The 22,951-nt window shown below is 42.1% G+C and overlaps 1 protein-coding gene across 1 annotated transcript in view; it reads left to right on the top strand.

Moving 5' to 3' along the window:
• PPIL2 (peptidylprolyl isomerase like 2) overlaps window positions 1–21,286 on the top strand; it is a 67,841-nt gene extending 46,555 nt beyond the window's left edge. The window contains exons 15-20 of the mRNA XM_021549965.2: window positions 5,291–5,408; window positions 7,953–8,009; window positions 17,370–17,442; window positions 17,580–17,642; window positions 18,134–18,273; window positions 19,920–21,286. Coding sequence (XP_021405640.1) covers window positions 5,291–5,408; window positions 7,953–8,009; window positions 17,370–17,442; window positions 17,580–17,642; window positions 18,134–18,273; window positions 19,920–20,013 — 545 coding nt within the window. The 3' untranslated portion in view covers window positions 20,014–21,286. The remainder of the gene's footprint in view (window positions 1–5,290; window positions 5,409–7,952; window positions 8,010–17,369; window positions 17,443–17,579; window positions 17,643–18,133; window positions 18,274–19,919) is intronic.
• Window positions 21,287–22,951: the final 1,665 nt, after the last annotated feature.

Below are 22,951 nucleotides of genomic sequence, written 5' to 3'. Positions count from 1 at the left end.
AGACTGTAACTGTGCTTTGGTTCACCTGGATTAAGTGTGCTTGTGTTTTAGAAACAGTTCACAGAAGTAAATGCCAAGCTGGTTGTCACTGGTCGTCCTCTCCCAAGCCTGCTCCAGCTGAACCGTTCTCTCTGGAAGCAGCCCTGAGCCTTGCTTTGTTGTTTGTTATTCAGCTCCCCAGTATGTCCTTTTTGATTGGATTGTAGTAAATGTGACCCAGCAGACACGTGAAGGACAGCTAATTCCTGGTACTCAGCTGTTAACCTTGGAATGGAGAAGAGTGGAAATTAGCATTATGGCATCTGGGAGTTGAGATACCACCCTGAGAAGTGAGTGTGGAATGGAGTTTTACCTAGCATAGCTGTCAGACCTGCACTGCCAGAGTAGTCAGATACACATCCTGCAAGAATGACACTGATTTGGAGCACCAGACTCATTTTCCTAGAGCCTTCACCTTTATGTTTCCTAAGACTACTGGGAGAAATTTTATTGTGGTGCAGCAGCTTATTTCTTCTCTAACAAAATAACCACCCATAGAGGCAGTATTCAGAGCAATAAGCTGAGTCATGGTCATTCTTTGTAATGATTAATTATTTGAAAATTAATTTTAGATTTGTGACGTATCTCTTTTCCTGCTGTTCATAACAAGTAAGTGGTTGAACGCTGTGAGTAATTCTAACTCACGGTCGTGCAAGTGGAGCAGCTGTTCTGTATTTTCAATGTTCCAAATAATAGAAGAAAATTTGCATGTAGAAAAAATAGATTTAATATCCTAACCCTTTTGTATGAAAAAGGAAATATATGCAAAGCATCACATTATCAAAGCAGCACAGGTTTTTTTCAGCTACTCTTTCTTGCAACCTGTTGGAAGGTCTCATGAATCAGCCTGTGATTTACGAATCCAGGAGGGCACAAAGGAGGCACATTATAGCTGTAAAAGTCCAAGATGAAATACTACTGGTAGATGAGAATTGCATTTTGTTTGGCAGCAAGAAGAGCTCCTCTGAAATGTCAATAGCAAAGGACTCTGGACAAACTTGATCAATGCAATGTGATTTCCTAAGATGGCAAGTTCCTTAACTGTACCGGTTTTAGAGCCCATTTTCTTGCATGATTGAAGCACAGCAAAAGCAAGAGCAAGACCTTTTTATCTAGAATATACTCCTTTTAATCTGCAAATCCACGCTCGAGTTTGTGGGGTTGAGTACCATGTGCTCTTATCTGAGAGGAGAGAAGCACTTACTGCCTGAGCTAAGGCTTTCATATTTGCAAAATGATTCCAGAATCTCACTTGGAAAGCTCTACAGAAGTGTCAGATGTTATTATGTGCCTCGTTGTTCCAACTGACAAGAAGAAAATTACAGAAAGTAAGCCATCATTTTTGTGAATCAGAACCCTCCTACTTCCTTACCACTGCTTAGCAGTTTTTAAACCAGAAAAAGGAAGGATTTATTTAAAATCACAACTGTCATGAATGATGATTCCCAGCCCACACCTGGCTTTTGGAATGCTACATTTCTGAAGCTTTAGATGCATCTCTCAGCTCTTTGCAAGAAAGTTGCACAAATTCTATGCTTATACCTCAAAAAAACCTTTTACATGCTTTTAGTAGGAACAAAGACTACCAAAGAGTAATCTGGTTTAGTTCAAAAGACAATCTGAAATTGTGGCTTTTTTTTCTGTGTAGTTACTGATGTGTGACTGCTTCAGATGTCAGTTTAGATCTGTTCACCTGTTTACTATCAGCACAGTACTGAATAACTAACCATGCTTCAGTACAAGTTAAATATATCTTGCCACTCTGGATAGCCACAGAAATTATTAATGTTCTTTTCTAAGAGCTGTGTGGTCTGTTTCATTTCAACTCTGTGTGAGAATGAGTTAAACACATCTTTAATTTAAGAGAATTTTTTTTTAAAAAGGAGAACATGTGGAATTGTCTCCTAGCTTCCTGTAGCTTTGAATCATGCGTATCTGAGTAGGCATGTGATTTTTATTTTACAGAATTGTACAAAAACTCTTTCTGGCTCCTGAAGGCATTGACACTGTACAGGTCAAATGCTGTTGAATGGTACTGTATTTCTGTGGCTGATCCCACGTACATTTCCATCTTTGTGCAAGCAGGAGATTCCCATGTGCAGGCTGTAATTATTCCCACCATCAATCCAGCCAGTGGCAGTATGTGCTAGGGCCATGGCTGCTGCCATGTGAACTGATTTTTAGCACAGAAGCCCACAGAATTCTTTTCCAGCACTTTTGTAGCAGGATCTCAGAAACATTTCCAAGTCCAGTAGGCACACAGCTCCACTTGGACAGAAGAGAAGCTGAGAGGGAGGTGAAATGACAGGCAGTGCTGCCAGCTGTGAATCCAACACCCGGAGTCAATTCTTGTTTTCTGTGGGCTTTGCTTGTAGGCTGATGCATCAGCACTGGGGTGAGGGGTTTGCATCATCATGACTCTAAATAGCCAGCAGAGATCTGTGTGTGCTCTGAAGAACATTTGGGGAGTGTCAGGAGGAGCCTCCTCTCTTTGTGGCACATACAGGGAGTGTAACATAAAAAGGCTGGAGCCAGACACTGCCATGCTCCCACCTCCTCTGTCTGCATCCATTCTGCTTTCAGAAAAATGTAAAACCACACCTCCCAACTGTCTTGAGAATAAACACAGTAAAATCTGATGGATACTTACAAAAACCTCATAATTATTAGTAGGTTTGAAATCAGAGTGGTTTTCCCAAGTTTGCATTGAGCTCTAATGTGGAGAGTAAAAAGTAAGAATGTAAAATCCCTGTTCCAGCTGAGCATTAGGCACTGTGCTGCCATGGCCCTAGACTGATGAGGAGTCTGTACTTAATCTTCACAGAGAAAGTCATGCTGGGTTTCTGTAATTTAAAAAATGTATAGATGTAACTTGCCACCTTCTGAGTTGTTCTGTCTAGTCCTGCTTCAAGCAGATACTTGAAGCCTGGAACAATTCCAGAGGTTAGCTGGAGTTTGATAAAAAGCACATTCAGGCTATTTTTAATTTAAGGAGAATACTTTGGGGTTTTCCTTTAAAAAGAAAAAAGTATTCTCTTTAAATTATTTTATAAAACCAAAAATAACAACAAACTCCCCCAAGCTGTGCTTGTTCTGCTGAATGCCTTTGCAGCATCTCCACTGCCCTTTGCCAGTCTGTGCTGCCAGGTCTCCACAGACACTTCAGTTATGTCCTTCATAAGACATCTGGCCTTTTAGGCAAATGCTGCACATTCCCTGCTGCAAATTCCCTGCTCCTGCTGCAGCTCCTGGGCAGACAGAATTAGCCTTGGAAAGAGCTGTATGGCAGACAGAGCAGGGGCTGTAACTCTGCTAAAATATTAGTGCTTATTTCCAGAGAACTGGAATGAACCAAACTTAGCTTTCATACATATGAGATTAATTCTGACCTGCAGTGCATGATCCAAAATGAAATCATACAAAAATAAATATTTCAAAACCTAAAGATCATGGTTCATTGCTCCTGTCTGCAAGCTCTTGGGTCTGGTTGTTTGCAGTGCCAGAAAGAGAGAGTCTCTCTGTCATTCACAATTTTTCTCTTTCCTTTTGAATTATTTTTCTGACCAGTGAAGGCTTCAGGCTTGATTCCACTGTCTTTCAGCAGCTTGGCTGTAATTCCAACATCAGCTGGAAGCACATGAAGAGTGTAGCAGGCTCACAGGTTTGGCCACTTGCTGCTGTGTCCCATCTCAACAGACTGTGCTCATGTTCTCTACCCTCTGAAAACGTCAGACAACACAAACTCTTCTAGAGCTGCCTGCAGCTGTACCATATCCCTGCCACCCACCTCTGGAAAATCTTGGCATATGGGATCAAGCTGACGTAATTTAGCTGATCTTAAAATATTCAATAGCCAGAGATTGCTGAAGTAATCACTGCTGTACTCCTGATTACAGAAAATCCCTACAGGGTTTGTCCCCTTTTGCCACCTCTTGTCAAACTGCAGAGCAGGCAACACTCAACTCTATTAATAGGTCTTTTGAATATGATTAATTGGGTTTTTAAGTGGGTTGGCTTCTTCCAGAATTTCTCACTTTGTTCCACTTGCAGCTGTCCATAGGTGATGCTTTGTTTTCATGGTATCGTCTGAAACTCTTTTCTCATTTAATGCACTCTTGAGATTTTTTGGGTAAGATTTTCAGTAGGAGCCTGATTCATTCCTTGTTTTCATTTACTGCTTCTTTGTGCAGCCATATCATCAAATTGCTTTCTGTGCTACGTGTGCACATGGCTGTGGAGCACTACAGACCCCTCCCTGGCATTCTCCTTCTCCAGTGCTACACTTACTCTGGAGGGCTCTTGAGCCAGTTCTGCAGATGGACAAGCCTTGCTTGCCGCCTGTTTGGATAGTTTTGTTTGTTTTATTTTTAATACTGTCCTAAGGTGAAATATTTTTTCATGGTTTGTCAAACAAGATTATGGATTTGACTGTGAAACTATGACTCATCTCAGCCTTCATTTTTCTTATTAAGAATGATCCTGAGGGAAAGTGCAAATTAAAATGTCAGATCTGTCATAGATAATGTAAAAATGACAGCCAGGAGGAGACCTCTCACAGACCCTCTCTCTCTCCACAGTCACAGAACAGAAATCAGTTTTGGAGGGCTGGGGCTGGGGTTTGTGCAATTTTATCATTCTTTTACCTTAATTACATAAAAGTGTTAGCATCATCCAGTTGTCTAGTCCTAATATCTCATTTTTGCCTTTTAATTTGGAACACTGTATGCCATCATTCTTCATTGTTTAGTCTGGGATTAAGCATTTGATCTTATAGCTCCTATTCTTAGTGGATTCTATGAATGTGTTTCATCTCCCTGATATTTTATTTCCAGAAGCAATGTTATATCCAGAGTGCAATTAAACCGGTAACTCTTTGCTCTATGTTTTGTCATGAAGCCAATTTTAAAGATTTAATGTCTCAAAAAAGAAAACTTATGATGGACCAGGAGGAAAAAATTAAATCCTTGACTGTTCTTCAGCACAGGATACATAAAGCTGTTGATAAAGTGTGGTCTGTTGCAGCTGATAGTGTGAGGGCACAGAAATGTGTTGCCAGTTGCCAACACCAGATTTCAAGGTCATGCTCAAATACTGGCCTAGAGATAGGGGTGAGGTAACAATGTATTAACATATAGTGACTGCAAGTGCTGGAAACCTTGAATTTAATGTTAATGCCTGTTGCAACACACAGTGGGAAATTAATGAAAACAAACATTCTTCTTCTTTTTTCTTTTTTCTTTTTTTTTTTAAGGAGGAGAATCTTACTGGGGAAAACCTTTTAAAGATGAATTCAAGCCAAATTTGTCCCACACAGGACGTGGTGTTCTTAGTATGGCAAATTCAGGACCCAACACAAACAAATCACAGTTGTAAGTAGTTATTTGCTTTTTTGTACTTTATTGGTTGCCTCTGGACATTGTCTCTCACTCTGTTAAGAAGAAAAATTACATTTTACGAGCTACTCTAAATGTAAAGGTCAGTAAAGGGAAGTATTCTGTTGAGTGGTGCATATTGCAATCAGGGCTACAGCTGCTCTTAGCCAATCTAAGAGCAGACTGAAGAACAGCAAGAAAACCTGTGGGTTTATTATATCAGCAATAATTTACATTTTTTGTTGTAATGATTTGAAGTTTTTGTTTGATTTTTACAGTGTCCCTCCCCAGTATTACCCCTATAATTATCATCATTCATCACACCTCTTCATTCTGTTTAAATTTAGCTCCATATTGAACTTTTTGAAGGAATTAGATGAAACATAAACTCTATGGTAATATTACTTCTTTTTAGTAATCTGATTTTAAATAAATGAGAACAGTTCTGCTCTGTTGAAATGTGTAGACCCAGACATGGCAGAGTGTACAATCTGGGATTGAAAATAACTTGGTTTCCAATGTACAAAAGCAGAATAAGGACTAAAATGAGGGAAAACTTAAAGATACTGAAGTTGTAATGGCCTTGTTCATGTGTAACATTAGTGTGGGTGTTTTCCTTCAGTCCTTTAAAAATGTTCTGTGTCACTTTGAGTTTGAGACAACTATTTATTGGTTGCTCTGTAAGTACTGTAATATAAAAAAAAATATTTTATTGGGAGCCCCAGGAAAGGGAGAGTGTGTGTGTGTGTATGTACAGTACTGTGACTTGGCACAGAGGAGGGAGGGAGGGAGCAGATCTTGGTGTTCGTGATGCTGGGTGCTAGGACGGGTTGTAAACTCTGCAGCAGTGTGGTTTACTTTAATTAAACACAAGGGCTTGTCTCAGGGCCTCACATTCTTAGGCTTACTTGCATTCTTAAGCCGAAGCACGTGTGGGGCAGTTTGCTGGATTGAATAGCTGTATAACTTATTTTGGATTTGAATGTTACTGCCAGCTCTCACGTGCTAAATTAATTATGGGAGAGTAGAGGCTTCTTTCCTCTTTTTTTTTTTTTAAAAAAAGGGGATACTAATAACAGAAGTTGCAGAGACCGTAAGTGATGTGCCATTTTGAGTCATATCATCTGCTGCTGTAAATGTGATTGCATGTTCTCCTAAAATTTGCAAATGAAATATGAAATTCCTTTATTTGTAAGTTCTTAAGAGAGTCCAGCTGCCCATATTTATAAAGGTTCCTAGGCAGCACTTAGGTAAATCTCCTCCAGGCTTAGGAACTCTGTGAATAGCTCTCCCCTTAGGTGACAGGCACTACAGGGCAGAGGGACTGGGTCCCCCCTGCAAGGTGACACGCAAATAATGCTCAGGACTTCCCTGGGACCATCCTGAGTTATGTTAATTCTGTTGTCTTTAATTTATTTTGACTGCAGTGACAGATGAGAAGCTTTCCCTGTGTATTTGCTATTTCTCAGAGGTTTTTTTATTACAATGCTACATAACTGACCATGTGATAATTTTAATTATTAGATATCCAGGAATAAAGTGGTATCCCATGTAAGAGTTTGCATTCTGCACTGCATCCCAGTGCTTTCCTAGGGCAAGCTACATCTTAATAGACTGTCTGGAACATTACAGCTGCTCCTCTTTCTAATCATATAACTTCCTGAGGCAGTTGCTTATATGGAAAAGTGCTTTTGGAATGCTTATATATTTTTAGCTGTCTCCTATGTAGTGTAACAGATGGAGACAGGGAGGAGAGCCAGCACTGCATGTCCAGCCAAGACAGGCCATCATGGTCTGCAGACCACAATGTGGAAACCTTTGTCTCATACATTTATAGTACAGGACTTCCAAAGAAGCATCAAACTTTAGAGTACAGCTTTAGTAGTAAAGGTTGCTTTGGATTAGTGTTTTAGTTCCCATGTTTAAAAGTACAGACCCCAGAATTAGAAGTCAAATTCATTACTTTTGACACTTTGAAATATTCTTCTGGGATGTTTGTATCTGGAGCATGAGTGTGCTCTGTCCAGAGGAGAAATGGATCCGCAACAGGCCAGTTTAAGGGAAGAGAAATGCAAAAAGTAAATATCCAGAAAAGAGAAGTTTCCACTGGCAGAGGCTCTTGTGTCATGTAGCTTCATTTGCTGGATACAAGCTGCCCATCGTGCACCAGAAATGTTCTTCCCAAGCAGGATGCACGTCTGCCTGCCCTGCATGAGCTTCCCAGGGCCTGCATGGCCAAGGAGGCTGATGCTCAGATTAATTTTGGACTTGCTGCAAGGCCCCACTCTTGAAGTACTGTTTAAAAATGTTATTCTGATGAAAAGTGAGAAGGCAAAACTCCAAAAATCCAGGTGGAACCCACAATACTGAGGAGTTAAAGGATGTTTAGTCCACAGGCCTTCCAGAGAGGAGCCAGGGAGGGAGAGAGGCTTGGCTTCTCTCCAAAAGTTTTTGCAGACACTTTGTGTTTTTAAGCATTACTGGCTGTTGTTGAGGGTCAGTGGGACAATGTGGTAACTGTTATATCTTTATTCTTTCTAGCTTCATCACATTCCGCTCTTGTGCATATCTGGACAAGAAGCACACAGTTTTTGGAAGGTAAGTGAAGGATATTTCGGGCAGCAGCATAGCAGACATTCTCCCTTGTATGTCTGAAACCTAAAGAGAATAATCTAGTGACTCTTTAATTGAACTGGAGCAAAATCCAAGCTCACAATCCAGTTCTCCTGGTCATGAGTAGGTGGGCAACATTGCACCAATGCCAGTCAGCAGACCCTGCCTTTTTTTCCTTCTTCCAGTCACTGTAAGTTGCCTCACTTCGCTTCTGTGACTCCTCCAGGAGTCGTGAGCAAAGTCATCATCATCATGTAATGAACCATGTTGATATTTGTGCATGTTAATTGCTGGGACACAAGAGATTAGCTCTTCAATACTGCTTTCATCCTCTTATGAGCCATCAACTGAAAAATTAGTCATGACAGGACTGTTCATCATGGCATAGAGCTTCTGCATAGATGAGATCTTTTTGCTCTTCTTATTCTTTTTTATTTTATTCTTCTTTTCTTTTATTCCTGACAATGGTATAAAATCTGTATATTTATGGACACATATATAAAGATACTACCAATGCCCAGACAGAGAGAGAACTCCATTCCTTATAAAGAAGTCTCTTCTGAAAGTCTTTTCCAGCAAAGTCTTCACATGATAAAGATTAAGGTATTTATTGAAGAAGAAATTAGAAAATCTTTGTTATGGTTTGCTCTTTGCTTCCTCTGCTGCAGGTACTTGGTATTTACCAAGTCAAGCAGAGCTGTTCTCAGATATCTTGTGCATGGCAGGAGTGGAAATGTTGCTAGCCTGCTGCACTGGGAGTTCCTGAGAATCTTACAATCTTTTTTACTTATAGATTTGGGCTTTTATTCCTTTCATGGAAGTGATATGTTTAATCCATCTTCCCTGCCTGCAACTTTTTGAGGCAGAAAGTTTATTTTAATGGCACTTCATTTTAGTGCTGTTAGTTCCAATACCGATTCTTCAATAATTGCACTCTTGGAAATGTATTTCTTTTTTCTTTCTCAGATTTGTCCTAGAAAAAATCTAAGTTCCCTTGTCCTTTCATGAAAGCAGATGAATAAAGCAAATTCTAATACTAAAAGCTGAGTCAGTAATTCTTGGAGGAGTTACCTTATCCAGATCTTAGGATTATTTCACTTCAGCAACAATTTGAGTCCACCTTGCAAAAACCCCTTCAAATCCCCTACAGTAATGCTGTTATTCTGAGCTGGCCAGCTCTCAAGTAATGTCTGTGTTAGGACAGCTCAGCTGAAAATGTGCCTGGTCTTCAGTTCTGGGTGCAGGCTAACCTCAGTGAGCAACTTGTGTAGTTCTCCAGTGTCTCTGCTGTGTTTCCCAGTGTGCTCCAGTTTTACCAGAATTCACTGAGAAAGGATTTGGAGAGAAGCTGAGCTTTCTGTGGCGCAGGAGCTGTGCTCCCCAAAGCCTTTGCACTGTGCTGAATATCTCAAGTACCTTGTGAGCAAAATAGCTCAGATGGTGTTTCACAGTGTATGTTGCCTTTTAGAGAGGAATTACATAGTCCAGGTAAATCTGGTTAAGCGTGTATAGCAGAGATGTTTGCAGTTTTAGCAAAGACAATTTGTGAATTGTCTTTGCTGTAACAAAAATCTGAGTTTAGGTGCCAGAGTGAAGAAGTGGTGCTGCTTGTATTTTTAGCTGAAATACAATGGAAAAGGTTTGTAAAAAGTGTTGGTTTAGAATCATATTTGGCTTCCTGCATGAAAACTGAGTGACATCTTCATATGAACACAGAGCAGGGAAATTTTACTCTGATCTGTCTTGCATGTAAATGAAGATCAGTTCAAAGAAGATAAAAATTAAATGCTGGGATATATGTATCCCAATCAGGCTGTATTAATCTACAGGTTGAATTCTTGAATAATTGAATTTACCTACAAATGTAATAATAAAATGTGTGTAGCTCTTAAGCTCTGTATTTTGTCATCAAAATCCATCAGCTGTTTTTACCTGCATTGTTTTTAAAAGTCATAAAAGCCAGAAGATGCCAGAGATTGTACCTCTAGTAAAAGTCCAACTTCAGTTTGCTATTTTAGATCCTGGGTGATTCCAGGATTTGCTGAGCTGATTATAGCACAATAATATCTGGGAAGCATATCTAGGAATAATATCTAGGTTTAAGAGCAGAATGAACCCATGATATCAGGATTCTTTGTTTCCATCAGTGTTTAATTGTATTGTTAACTTTGCTTACTGGCCTGTTGTGACTTTCATATAGATTTGAGGATTACTTATTTCAGTTAATATAAAAATTTAAAAACTCTGATCAGAGCTCTACTCTCAGCTACTCCTGTGTGACTCTGGTCCATGTTAGTGTCACACAGGTATCTTGGAGAGCACAGTTTGACCTGTTTGTAACTTGTATAGAAGTTTCCAGCAGGCTTTCCATACTTAGGAGAACAAAAAGAGTGAAAGGGCAACCATTCCCTACTCCTTTCTTTGTTTCTTGGTCCTTTGTGGGTAAAACACTGAAAGGTTCCTTGTCTGGATATATATCCTATTCATGTCCCCACTGGTCTGAAACACAATTTTTATGTAGGAGAATCTATCAGTGTCCACACCTGGCAGTGGGACAGTGAAGAGGTGACATGTGTCTGCCTTGGTGCACTGGAATTTTCATGTATCAGGAGAAAGGTGTGGCTGGAGGACAGGGAAGAGCTCATCATGATTGTGCTGCTCACTTTGGCAGTGATGAGGATGCTGGTACTGAAAAGGAAGGAGATAATCTGGCATGGCTGGGGAGCCAAAACAGAGAGTGAAAGCAGAATGCCTTCCCTTGGAGATGTGTTGCAGACTGCATGGATTTCCTGCTCCAACAGAGCTGCCTAGATTAAATTAGTAATTACCATTTCTAGTAATTACTATTTCTTCTGACTTAGAGAATGAGGTAATTAACATGAAAACCAACTGGTGGTTTTTGTGGGCTTTTAGCTTGCTGGTAAGAGGTTTAATTTAGAAACTGAGATAATATAAACCAACTGACATGCCCTTGCTCTGCAGAGAGGGGATGAGGGGCATTTGTAGGGGGCTGCTGCCTGGGGAGGCTGCTGCCCTGGGCTCTGTGCCTGAGTCTCCTTCCTACCCATGCTCAAAGCAGGGTCTTGGATGTGCTGTGACCTGCAAGGGCTACAGGAACACTACAGCCAAAACAGCAGATAAGCTCAGGTTCCTGTTTGGTGTTCTTTATGAAATTAAGGTGCAAGCATATCCCATACAAGTTGTTGTTATGTTTCCTGTTGCAATGGTTCACAGCTGTCATGGATCAGAAACCTGGTAGGTTTGCCCTTTATTAGCTGAAATAGAAACAATCTCTGTCCCTGAAAACTGTGTAAGTAGAAAAGAGATTGCATATATACAGGGAAGTTGTGACAGTTACCCATTTCAGCCTACCATCCACCACCTTTGGAAAAAGAAAGCCTCAGGAAAAAATGAAATTGCTTCATCAGTGTTTTTTGGGAGCCTGTTCCAAAGCTAAAGGCATACATGAAAATGTGCATGTTTAAAATAGTAGTGGAAAGTGATCAACAGAAGGAGAAAGATGCTTTCAGAATTTTGGGTGAGATTTAGGACAAGCAGAGCATGGTGAGCTTGAAAATGAGGGCATGTTGCAAATACATGATGTGATGCAATAAAACAAAGGGCAATAAAGGGAGCAAAGAGAAAAGTGTTTTGGTCAGAGTGGCAAAGCTGGAAATTATCTGTACAGCAGTTCTGTGTGTTTATTAGAACATCACTTGTGTTTGTCAAGAGCTGAGAAAAGAAAGTGGCAACTGAAACAGGAGATGAATATGTCAAGGACATACTCCTTTTGTATGAGGCTGTACATATCTGCTTATGTGCTTAACTTTTACTGTCTCCCGAGGTTTCTGCTGCTCATTCTTCAATTCTCTTGTTCCCAGAAATAATGAACAAGGTGGTTTGGGAAACCTCAGGCTTGGTCAGACTGGAGGCATCAGTCAATAGCTGACATGTATTCAGCTTATTATTGTCTTTTCTTCCCTTCTCTCCTTGCCAGATGCTTTTGTGGAAATAAGTTCTTCCCTTGGATCAGTATCACCCTGTATTAAGTATTCCTTAACCTGTTTAATGCTTTCTACTGCAATTCTGTAGACTGGGGCAATGAAAGTAACTCTTGTCCTCTAAAATACTTAGCTACATAAGGCAACTACCAGGCATTATTCAGTTACCCAGGTACTGCTATATAACACATTGTTTATTTCCACTTGCAACATTCCCTGTATGATTTGAATCACTGAATCACAGTTGCTTCTAAGCTGGAAAACTCATGTTCTTGTGGCTCTTCTGCTTTAGCACATCTGAAGATAGGAGAAACTGTGTGACAGCAGAAGAGCTGATTCTGTGTAAGGAGACTGACCTAATTTTACACTGCAGAGTCTGCTCCCCAGACACCGGAATAGGAGCAAAGGGCAAGGTGGGGAAATGAGCCAGGCCTCCCTGTGGAAGCCATGGCTGCACATGAGTACTGGGCTGTTGGAGCTGCATGAGGGCTGCTGTCCTTTTCAAAACAGTTGCATGATCTCTGAAGAGGGACCTGTGCCAAGACAGGGAAGTCCTTTCATGCCAGGTTCATCTGTTGAGTCTAGTTTCAATAAGCTCTTTTCCAAGTTGTTTTATTTGTTCAGCACCCTTTATTACTGTGTCCTGCCTGCTAGATTAAGCCCTTATCTAGCAGAGAGATGGAGACGTTTTGGCTGCATCCTTGTTGCACATTTGAATTGCTCGCTCCATTGCAGATTGGGTGTATGAATAGAAAACATTTTGTCCTGAGTGTACGTGTTTGTGCACATATGTGTTGTTCCCTCTGTGTGTGTATATAAATGTGTGTTCTCCTTTTTATAAAAATAACCTTCAGAGCAGAATGTGTTGACAAAAGAGCAATTTTTTCTTTCTGTTTTCTGTTTGTAGTTTAAAACTTGCTTTTTAAAAAAGTCACATTGTTCTTGTGTCATCTTCTGACCAGGAAACTCTATCATGTTGTCTCACTGCCATCCCCAGCATTGCAGAAGGCTTAATTCCTATAATTCTTCCAAACAAAAGTATGAGAAAAAAATTCATGTGTGAATGTCTCTGGGCCTTCAGGGTAGATGCAGTTTTCTTTGGGGCAGCATTAAATGATGTACAGTGAGACGTTCATTGGCATATTGCAAATGATATTGCCTGCTCCGGATATTTCACTTCTTCATCATGCAAAGGCATTGGCAGTGGTTTTGAAGCAAGGTTACTAGTTTACATAAAGGAGTCTTAACAGAAAGTAAGATTTTAATAACACATCTAAATGTGAAATGCAAAGATTTCCAGTGCTAACTTAGCCAGCTTTCAAGAAAGCAGACTTGCACGAGTAAGGGCACATTTTTGTTTTCATTCCTATGCTAACAGAAAAAAAATACCATAAATGTACCTGCCTTGTCGTTCATGCTTAAATGTAATGCAACATTTATCAAGCTCCTCTAAAAATACAAGCTGTCTCAGGATTGCTGAGCTAAATATATAGTTGAGATCATAATTTCTGTTCAGCATCTACTGGAAGCACACAGCAAACTCTCAGTTCCACTGGTTGTTCTAATATGAATGGTGTTTTGAAAGTGTCACTCTTTTCACTGTAGGGTGTCATCTGAACACCTTTTTAAACCTCAGTCAGTTTAGGACAAAGCATGTATGACACCTTATAAAAGGAATAGAGCCAAAAGCAGTGGAAAAGGGTTAAACTTGTTTATGCCCTTCTCCCTTCCCTGCCAAGCTGGCTCCAACTTGGCAGAAGTGACATTGCATGATACCAGTGTGAACAGTCACTGTCTGTGCCACACGTTTAGCACGTGTAAAGACTATAAAGGGATGTGAGTTTCTGGAATCTGCATCTTCTTTTAGAGGATTTTTTAAATGTTAAATTTACTGGTCTCATGGTCTTTCTTACATATAATTTATTTGGGCTTTTTTTTTGGCCCAAAATATGTGCTGTTGGGCAGGCAAAGAATCCCAAAAACTTCTCTGGTGTGTTGGTTTCCTCGATCACCGAGGAGCAGTTGCTGTGAGGGATGCCAGTGCATGGGTTTTGTCACATTATATCTCATCAAACCGATTTTAGTGCTGCAATGTAACATCATGAGATTTGACAATAACAGCGTGTAACATTTCAAGGGCCTGCATATGCCTTGTCTCTCTTAGATCAGAGGAAAGCTTGCAAAAGCCTTTACAGTTTGGAATATTCAATTTCTTTTGCATCCAGCTCTGACTGCCAGGTTAGTGTCTTGTTCAGTTTTTACTGGATGGGTGATGTTTGCAATCAGACCTTGTCCATTTGGATGTTAATTTTTAGTGGGCAGATACCAGCCTCAGCTGGGCCTGACCCTGACAAAGCTCCCAAATGCTCCCTGAACAAAAGTGACTTGTAGATTATTTTCTGTCCCTCTGGTCAGAGCTCTCTCCTCTGAGCTGGTGGTTTGTATTCAAATTAGTTGGGGGGTTTTTTTTGTTAGTTTTTTTTTTTTTAATCAGTACCACAGTGTCTTTATAAAGACAAAAACATATATTGAGAGCTGACTGTGCTAGCAGTATAGTACACAGAGATACTCTGTGCAAAATGTTGGAGAATGCCAAGGAGAGAAAAGGAAGCAATTTTCCATTTGAGAGGTGAGAAGTGAAGAAGAAAAGAGAATGACATGCTCTGCAGGCATAACAGCTTTGTCTTTCTCCCCCTTAGCCCATAGTAGTCATGTCAAAATAGACTATTTAGGTCATTTACTGATGACCTGTGAATGCCATGTCTATCACAGCCTTTCAAAATGTACAAGTGACAAAATATTATCTATAAAGTTTGATTAGCAAAGCAACTGAAGATCTGGTAGCATCAGTAAAATGCATTAGGGCTAATATTGTGGGAGGTCTAGCTATGGGCTAAGGGATTACTCAGCTGAGATTGCCAGTGCACAGCTGATCTGGCCATTTCAAATTATCAGAAACCTAATCAAATGAAAACATACAAGCAGATAATGAGTGAGCTGTTGGCTAGAAAATCCCCCAATATTAAACCAGAAGTTTCCTTTGGGGCAGTTAAAATATAGTGAATATATCTTGAGCTGGGTGTTAATCACCAGTATTATAAGTGAATCTGATATTGGCCTGGAGAGAGATTTTAAAACTGAGTTTTTGTTATGAACTATCCAAAATTCATACAGCATCCTCAAGTCCTGTGCAGCCTCCCCCAGTCTGCTCCCTCCAGTCACAAATGACTGAGGCTGTTCTAGCTTGCATCCATGGGTTTTAATTGTACCTAAAAGTCACAGCCTTATTACAGAATATCAGCAGGCCCTTGGGGAATAGGGTTTGGAGCAGCACTGAAACATGAGCAAGCACAGCTGTTCTGGGGCAGGTGTGAGAACACCCTCTCTATCTCAGTTCATTCTCTGTGGTGGGGTCTGTCCTTTTGGTTGTGGTTCCAGCCTGTCCCAGCCCACGGGGTGGCACTGAGGGCACTGGGGAGTGCTGTAGGAAGTGTATTTCTCCATTGGATCACCTCTCATGGCAGGTGAGAGTCAGAGGCCTCTCCTGGTGCTGGTCGGGCAGACTCTGCCATGCTGGGACTGGACAGATGTCTTTGAGAGAGAAATACCCTGGTATGAGTGTATAAAGTGTATAAAGGTGACTGTGAATATCATGTGTGTTTTGGTCAAGGCATTGCTTACTTCTTTGATATGAAAGCAGAGTTAGGTGATAAAATGCTCTATATATTCCACCAGTTTGGTATCCTTTTTTCCCACCAGCTTCATTTAATTTGATTTTCCCCCATTTCATCTGCCTATCCCTTGTCAGCCTACCTGTGCTGGTGCTGTAGTCCCAGTAACAATCAGGCTTCAAAACAGCCCCCTGTAGAAGCTGGGCAGTTGCTGGCTCTTGGCTTGCCCTGTCCCATGGGCAGCCTTGGACTCCTCAGTGGCCAATTCCTGCCCCTGCTGCTGATCTCCTGGCCCCCAACTCCCCTGGCTCCTGGAGCAGTGTTTTTGAGAATTACAGCTGCTTCTTATTGTCCCACAGCTGTTAGTATGGGCTGTATTTTTGGTTCCTGGCCATGTGGCTTGGCTCTATTAAAACAGATGTTGTCCAGCTACAGCCTGTTTTGCTAATGGGTCTGGATCACTTGGCATCAACAGCCTGTCTTCCTCTTTATTTACTGCTCTTCTAAGAATAGCTGTTTTCAAATTTAATTGTGGATGATGAGGTGGATAAAAGTGTTAAATACCCTGAGACCAAGAGCCGATCCCAGCAGGACCCCTCTGAAGACATACTGACTCAGTGGTTCCTGTTTAAAATTAGATTTTGACACCTGTCAGCCAATTTTTTATTTAATGTGTACTGTATTCACTTCATATCATTCTGGTTCCTCAATCAAAATATCAGCCGCCTTCCAGAAGTCTGTTCTGTGGACACTGTTATCCCTGTTAACCACATCTGTTGTCCCAAAGATAGAAGGTTGTTTGACAGACACTGTTTTCCACAAAACCTTGTTGATTGCTGTTACTTATTTCCTTTCTTTCTTAATCATGTCCTGTCTCTGCTATTCCATTATTTTGCTGGGATAAATGACAGGATGACAGGATTATAATTATTTGGGTTTCCCCATTTATCCTTTCTAAATATGCTTTTCTAGAATGTTCCCATTGTTCCACACTTCTTTTGAAAATAAACATGCAACAGTCCAGAAAGCCTTCAGCCTTAAACATTTTCAAGCAAGTGTTTGAATATGTTGGCTTGAAAAGTGAGAAGCCAGGGATCTAAGGCCCTCCTAGGTGAAAACTGCTTTGAGAAGTGTCCTGGCCTTATCCTGTGGCTGTGACTTGATGCTCTGCTGCCTTCCCAGAGCCCTCATGAGCTCACAGTTATGATGTTCTTCTGGAGGAATGCTGTGCTTTCAGTGTTAGTGGTGTTAGTGCAGACAGCTGTGCCACTGCTCTCCTGTGCTGCTGTAGTTACCATTCTCTTCCTGATAACACTCTAAGGTCTCATAGATAGTTTGAAAATGAAGAAGAAGAAAAAACTTGTTCATCTGGCTGGTTTGTGTGGCTTCCAGGTTTTGGGCTTTGCTTTGCCTCTGAGAGTTGGACTTTTCCATGTTCTGTTTAATTTTAAGTTCAAATCCCATATTTGAGGAAAAAAATTCCAATCTTCCATGCTGAATGACATTCATTATCTTAGGTCTTCCAAACACTGTTGCTGACTCCTCTCTCCCCAAACATGATGATTTAAAAATCTGCTAGAGTAATGGGCATAAATGAGGTATATTAAAGGTAAGGGTGTAGGAATATTTTGAGTATGCTGTGACAGTTGGATAACATGTCTTTCCTCTTTTAGGGTGGTTGGTGGCTTTGAAACTCTGACTGCTATGGAGAATGTGGAAAGTGACCCAAAAACAGACCGTCCCAAGGTATGTGTGAAGCACTGGGGGTAGAGGTCTCACGTGGCAGTGCTGGTCACTCTGCTGACACTTCTTGAAACCAAAATAGGGGAGATGACACAACTTAATAAGCAGATGGAATTACTGTTCTTCTCTTTTGTTTCCAGGAGGAAATAAGAATTGAGACAACAACAGTTTTTGTTGATCCCTATGAAGAGGCAGATGCACAGGTGAGGTTGCTTGTTTGGTTAGTTTTTTGGTTTTTTTTTTTTTTTGAAAGGCCAAAGCTTTTCTGGGGAAAATTTTGCACCTTAATGCCTTTTCTTTGCACATGGACAGCTCCCTGGTCCATCTGGTTGCCAGCTAAGATTAAGCAGCTGCCATTCAACATTGCCTTTTTGCCAGGATCCCAGTTGTTCTTTCAGTGGAGAGTTACTCTTGTAACTGAGTTTGGCACAGCTCCCAGTCCATCAGGCTTCTGATGGTTTCCTTTAAAATGTCCCCAGTAGCTGTGGGTGGCTGCAGGTGAGGAGTCTTGCTATTATGGCTGCAGAGAGCCTGTTTGTAGTGGCCCTTGAGGGCTGTCTCCTAAAGCTTGCCCTATAATCTCAGCAGTGCTGATTGCTGGTTTAGAGTGCTTTAAAGCTTCAAAGAATTGTAGACATTTTCTCCTTATTCTGCACTATCTCTTGCAACAGATTGCATCCTTTGCTTCCCACAGGTCACTGCTGAAAGAGAGAAGCTCCAGCAGGAAGAAGAAGCAGCCAAAATAAAGGCTGAAGTGGTCCCACCAAAGAAAGAGGTTCAGACTCCTAAAACTTATCGGCAGGGGATTGGAAAATACATCAACATGGCTGCAGCGTGAGTTCTCTGTCCTCTGATTTTTGTGAATATTTTAGGTGCCTTTCCTGCTGGGTGGTGGCCCTGTCCAGTGCCATTGTTGTTTGTTTTGGGCCAGCAAGGACACCCTCATGTAGTTCTAACAGTCAAGCATTTACTTCACTTCTGTTGTTTTTCAAGGCCATACATTAGCTGAGCTTCTCTTTTAGCCCTTGAGCATGACCAAGCTGGTATTTAAAAGCATTTGCTGACTTCAGAACTGTAGCTACCTCTCCAGAACTCAGAAGTCTTTGAGGAACTGTACTGTCACTTCTACACCATCTTTTATCCTCTTCCTTTTCTGAAGCTATTTCTGAAGGCCATGGTCCCACAGATGTTTCTATTTTAGCAACTTCTGCCCTGCACAAAGTAGCTGCCCCAGGCCTCTGTCAGTTTGCTGGTCTAGTTCCCTGTTCAGCCACACAAACAGCTCTACCAGCACAGCTGAAATAGCTGGAAAGGGGAGCAGGCTCCCAGGCTTGCTGTGGGAGCACAGGGCAGCTGAGTAGCTCCAGGGTACCTGGCTGGTTGGACAGGCTTATCCTAAAGAACCTTCTCCCAGACACCCTTTGTACCCCGTCAGGATTGGCAGCACTGCTTTCTTTCATAAGGACAGTGCTGAGCAGCAGCTTAGCATGTGTTTTGGGAAAATTAAAATAAACGCCTTCCACTTGATTTTTAACAGACTTCTTTAAAAGCATTTGCAAAAATGCTCTTGTCTGTCTGCTACAAAAAGGCCTGTATTTATGCATACACAGATCTGGGCAGCCATTTAATCAGCTTGTGTGTGCCTCTGTGACTTACAGGCATTTGCATAACTGTGAGAACAGAAATATGTTCAGGTAGGTCAGTTTAGTGTGTCAGTAAAATTTTTCAGTTGCAGAATATTGTGTGTCCTTAAAATACTATGTCCAGCTTAAAACTGCTGACATACTGCACTCTTACTTACAGAGGAAATCCAGCAATTGTGGCTCTGTGGAAAAGACCAGGTAGTATAGAAAGGACCTTCAGTCATTACAGCCTGCTCTGTCAGATTGAAGGTTTGGTGTTCTCCCTATCAGCTGCTTATATCTGACAAAAAAACTACAGCATGTGAGCTGGTGGCACAGCATTCCCTGGAGTTGCAAGTTCTGCTCAGGAGAGGCTGATAATAATAGCAGCAACTGCAATAGGCTGTGCTCAAGGAACAGGAAAGATTGGAAGAGCTCTCCCAGCTGCTTTATACCTAATTCCCTATAAATTCTTTTGCTGTCACAAGTGCAGGTGTGAAGGTGTGGGGAGAACTCATGGCTCATGTTCTCCTGACCATGCTCAAAAGGTACAGCTGTTAAATCTTCAGCTCTGGCCTGGAGAACTTTCTGTGCTTTGACCATGTTCCTGGGAGTGTTCAAAGCCTGATCCAAACCATCCCAATGGACTCATATTCTCTCTTATTTGGCCTGCCAAAGATCCCCAACCCCTGCAGTCCCCATGCTGGCATGGAGCTTGCACTCCTGTCTAGTTGACAAGGGATGGGCTGGCTCCAGTACAGCTGGTGCTGGGAGAGAACAGGCAGAACAGGCATCCAAGCTGCCCTTGTCTCACTGGCAGTAAAGACTCCCTCAAAGCTGTTTTCATTCTGGCTGCAGGAAGCGCAGCATGGAGGATGATGGGCCTTCAACGAGCACAGCTGTGAAGAAAGAGAAGAAGAGCACAGGCTTCGGGGACTTCAGCTCCTGGTAGCAGCATGGGGAGCCCAGCACTGGGGCAGCACAGCACAAACAGGAGCCTCCCACGTGGCCCCAGAGAGCCCAAAAGACAATCTGTCCTGGGGAGGGAAGGCACCAGCCTGCCCTTCCACTGGCAGAGAAAACTGCTGCTTTGTTGAGGCTGGTTAATGTGGCTTTGTTTTCTAGAGAGCACATTCCCCCACTGCATCTTCCTCGAAGGCTGTTTTGTTGTTGTTTTGCAAAGCAGGGAGCAGGCAGCCCAGCTCCCCAGGGATCAGCTGGAGCCTTTCTCTGTGTGGCTGGCAGCACACCAGGCAGAGCCCAGCCTTGCAGGGCACTACTGCAGTGAACAGCTACAGTGGTGAAAGAGCTCCTTTTACAGGTAATCGTTCCCAGACCAGCCAAGTGTGCTAGGGGAGGGAATGAATTAATGTGCTGGGAAGCTCCTGTGCTGCTGGAGAGTTCTGTGGAAGCGCTTCAGCCTGTCCTGCCCTTACCTTCCAGCTGCCTCCTGCTGGTTCTCAACAAAGACCAATTTTGTCTGGACTGACTGCTGTCATCTGAAGGGCCTTGCTCACTCCAAAAGAGCTCTCTCTGTACCCGCTAAAGCCTCCAACAGCCTGGGAAGCTGTAAATCTACATGGGGAGCTCAGGGCAGCTGCACCACTTACTCCTCCCAGTGGCTGCCCTTCCCTGAGCCACTGGACAGCCAGAGGTGCCAGGATGCACCAGTTCACACCTGCCCTCAGGTGCCAGAAACTACAGCCTTGAGCAACTGAGCAGGAATAGAAACAGCTCTTTTGTTTGTTTGTTTTAACACCCATCCCTAAAGCCTGGTCTTTGCAGGGTAATGCACCCCCAATAGTCTGCTCTGATGTCAGGCTTCCCATCATTAGAAAAACCACATAATGTAGCTGACAGGCATCTCAGACATTTCCATTACGTAACCACAAATTATTAAGAATCTTAATAAAGGCCTTATGGAGTAAAGATATATCAGCCTGTGAAGTTTTAATCCTAAAGAAGCTATGTGCTACCATAATTTAGACACAGCAGGCTAGATCCTGAATATCACTTTTTGGTTCATCTTAGGTGTTTTCAGATAAGAGCAGTGCCCTCTCTACCTCCTTTGTGACTGAGGAGAAAATTTTGTAATCCCCTTTGGAACAATACATTTGTACCAGTGGTTTCATTCTTTAAGAAAAGACTCCATTTATAGGAAATTGCTGTAAAAAGTTTTGGAAATGTTTTGCATTAAATGATTTTATTTTCTTTTGAATGCTTGACTTTGACTGTTCAACTGTTATTTCCAAGATCACAGCATTGCAAACTTGATTGTTTTACAAGGAAATGATTCATTCCTGCTTTTTAAGATGCTCATAAGGAATTCTGGGATTTCTACGGATATGATTACATCTTTGTTAAATTATAGGAAGTTCAAACTAATTTGAAAGAATAATAGGGGGAGTTTGTTTTGCAAACGTCTGAGTTTGAAATAGCACATGTTTGATTACTGGAATGGGGGAATTGATGGTACTTTCCTAAAGCTGAGTTTCTTTTGTTTTATTGGAACCTCTTGATGGCTGGCTCTTTCATGATAAATTGTTATTGATCCCCTTTACCTAACTTATACTTCAGCACACTTTTGAGTAGTCAAATTCACAGCATTGCTAGAGCTGGGATAGGTAATTTTATGAATCCATAAGGATAAAATGCTGGGTTTGTTTTAGATTAAGATGGGGATTATTATGAAAGGAAGGAGGTTTTGATCAGAAAGAAGGCAGCAGAGTTGTGGCAAGGGCTTCCATTTCAGCAAGTCCTTGCTGCAGATTGATCCAAGGGGCAGCAGGCTATAGAGATAACTGCCCACTTTCCTGTTCTGTTCCAGCTTTTTGGCAGAGTTTACTGCAGTCCCTGAAGGACCACTGCTGTTTACAGTGCAGAGGGACTGCTGCCCTTCCAGGCATTGCCTTTGCACTGCCCCCTTGCTCACCATTTCCCACCACAACATTGGACACAAAAGAAACAATGATTTCCTGGCTTCTAGGGAGGGCTGAGCGTGACCCTTTCAGTTTTGCTCCAAGCAGGGGTGCTTTCCAGCCGTGGTTCACCTCTGGACCTGGATCCAGCTCTCTGGCCTGCTGGTACTCCCAGCTGCAGTCAGTGTCTCCCAGGCTGGGGGACACAGGCTCTGGCCCATCCCCAGGGTGCTGCAGTAGCCCAGGGGTTTGGCCAGTGCCCAGTGTTGAGTCAGCAGCCAGACACTCACGAGAGCTTTGTGAGGCCAACACCGTTCCAACCACAGCCAGACCCTGCAGTGAAGTTTTGTCCTGCAGAGCCCTGCCTCTGCTCCCTCCCACACCCCTAATTTTGTGTATTCAAATAAATTTAATTGTAATCTCAACTTCCATTCCAGTCATTGGACTCCACAGGGCCAGTGTGACACAAGGTCTTCTCTGAAAGATGGCAGGGGCAGAGAGAGCAAGGCAGTGGGTTGTATCCCTCATTTTTCCAAAACTTGGCTCTTTGCAGGGTGACTTGCGGTTTCCACTACCTGAGCCAGGAAAGGGGAGGAAGGAGACTGTACTGAAGCCTTTTTTTCCCCTTTCATCACTTGGTTCTCCAGCAAAAACGGTGTGTTGAGGGAATATCCAGCCAGCTCCTATTATGGCCAGAGGGATCAGCAAGAATTGTGTAGCCTTACTTATAGGAACTCACTCCTGGGAACCACTGTGCTGTTTGTAAGCACATTTTTACATTCTTTGACATTTTTCCAGTAAATGTGCTTAGAGAGAAAAAGTAGGATTTTAACCAGGGGCTGAAGAAGCTTTTGTCTGGCTTTGACTAGAGTAACACCAGCCCTTTCATACTTTGCACTGCTCCATACCTGAGTTATTCTGCTGAAAGGCACTGGGTGACCAGTGAATTCATTGTTTCCTGAGATCTGGCAC

This window comes from Lonchura striata, chromosome 18 (assembly GCF_046129695.1).
Source record: "Lonchura striata isolate bLonStr1 chromosome 18, bLonStr1.mat, whole genome shotgun sequence".
Taxonomy (NCBI): Eukaryota; Metazoa; Chordata; class Aves; order Passeriformes; family Estrildidae; genus Lonchura; species Lonchura striata.
Note: the sequence above shows the minus strand (reverse complement) of the source record. Positions and strands in the feature narration are given on the sequence as shown.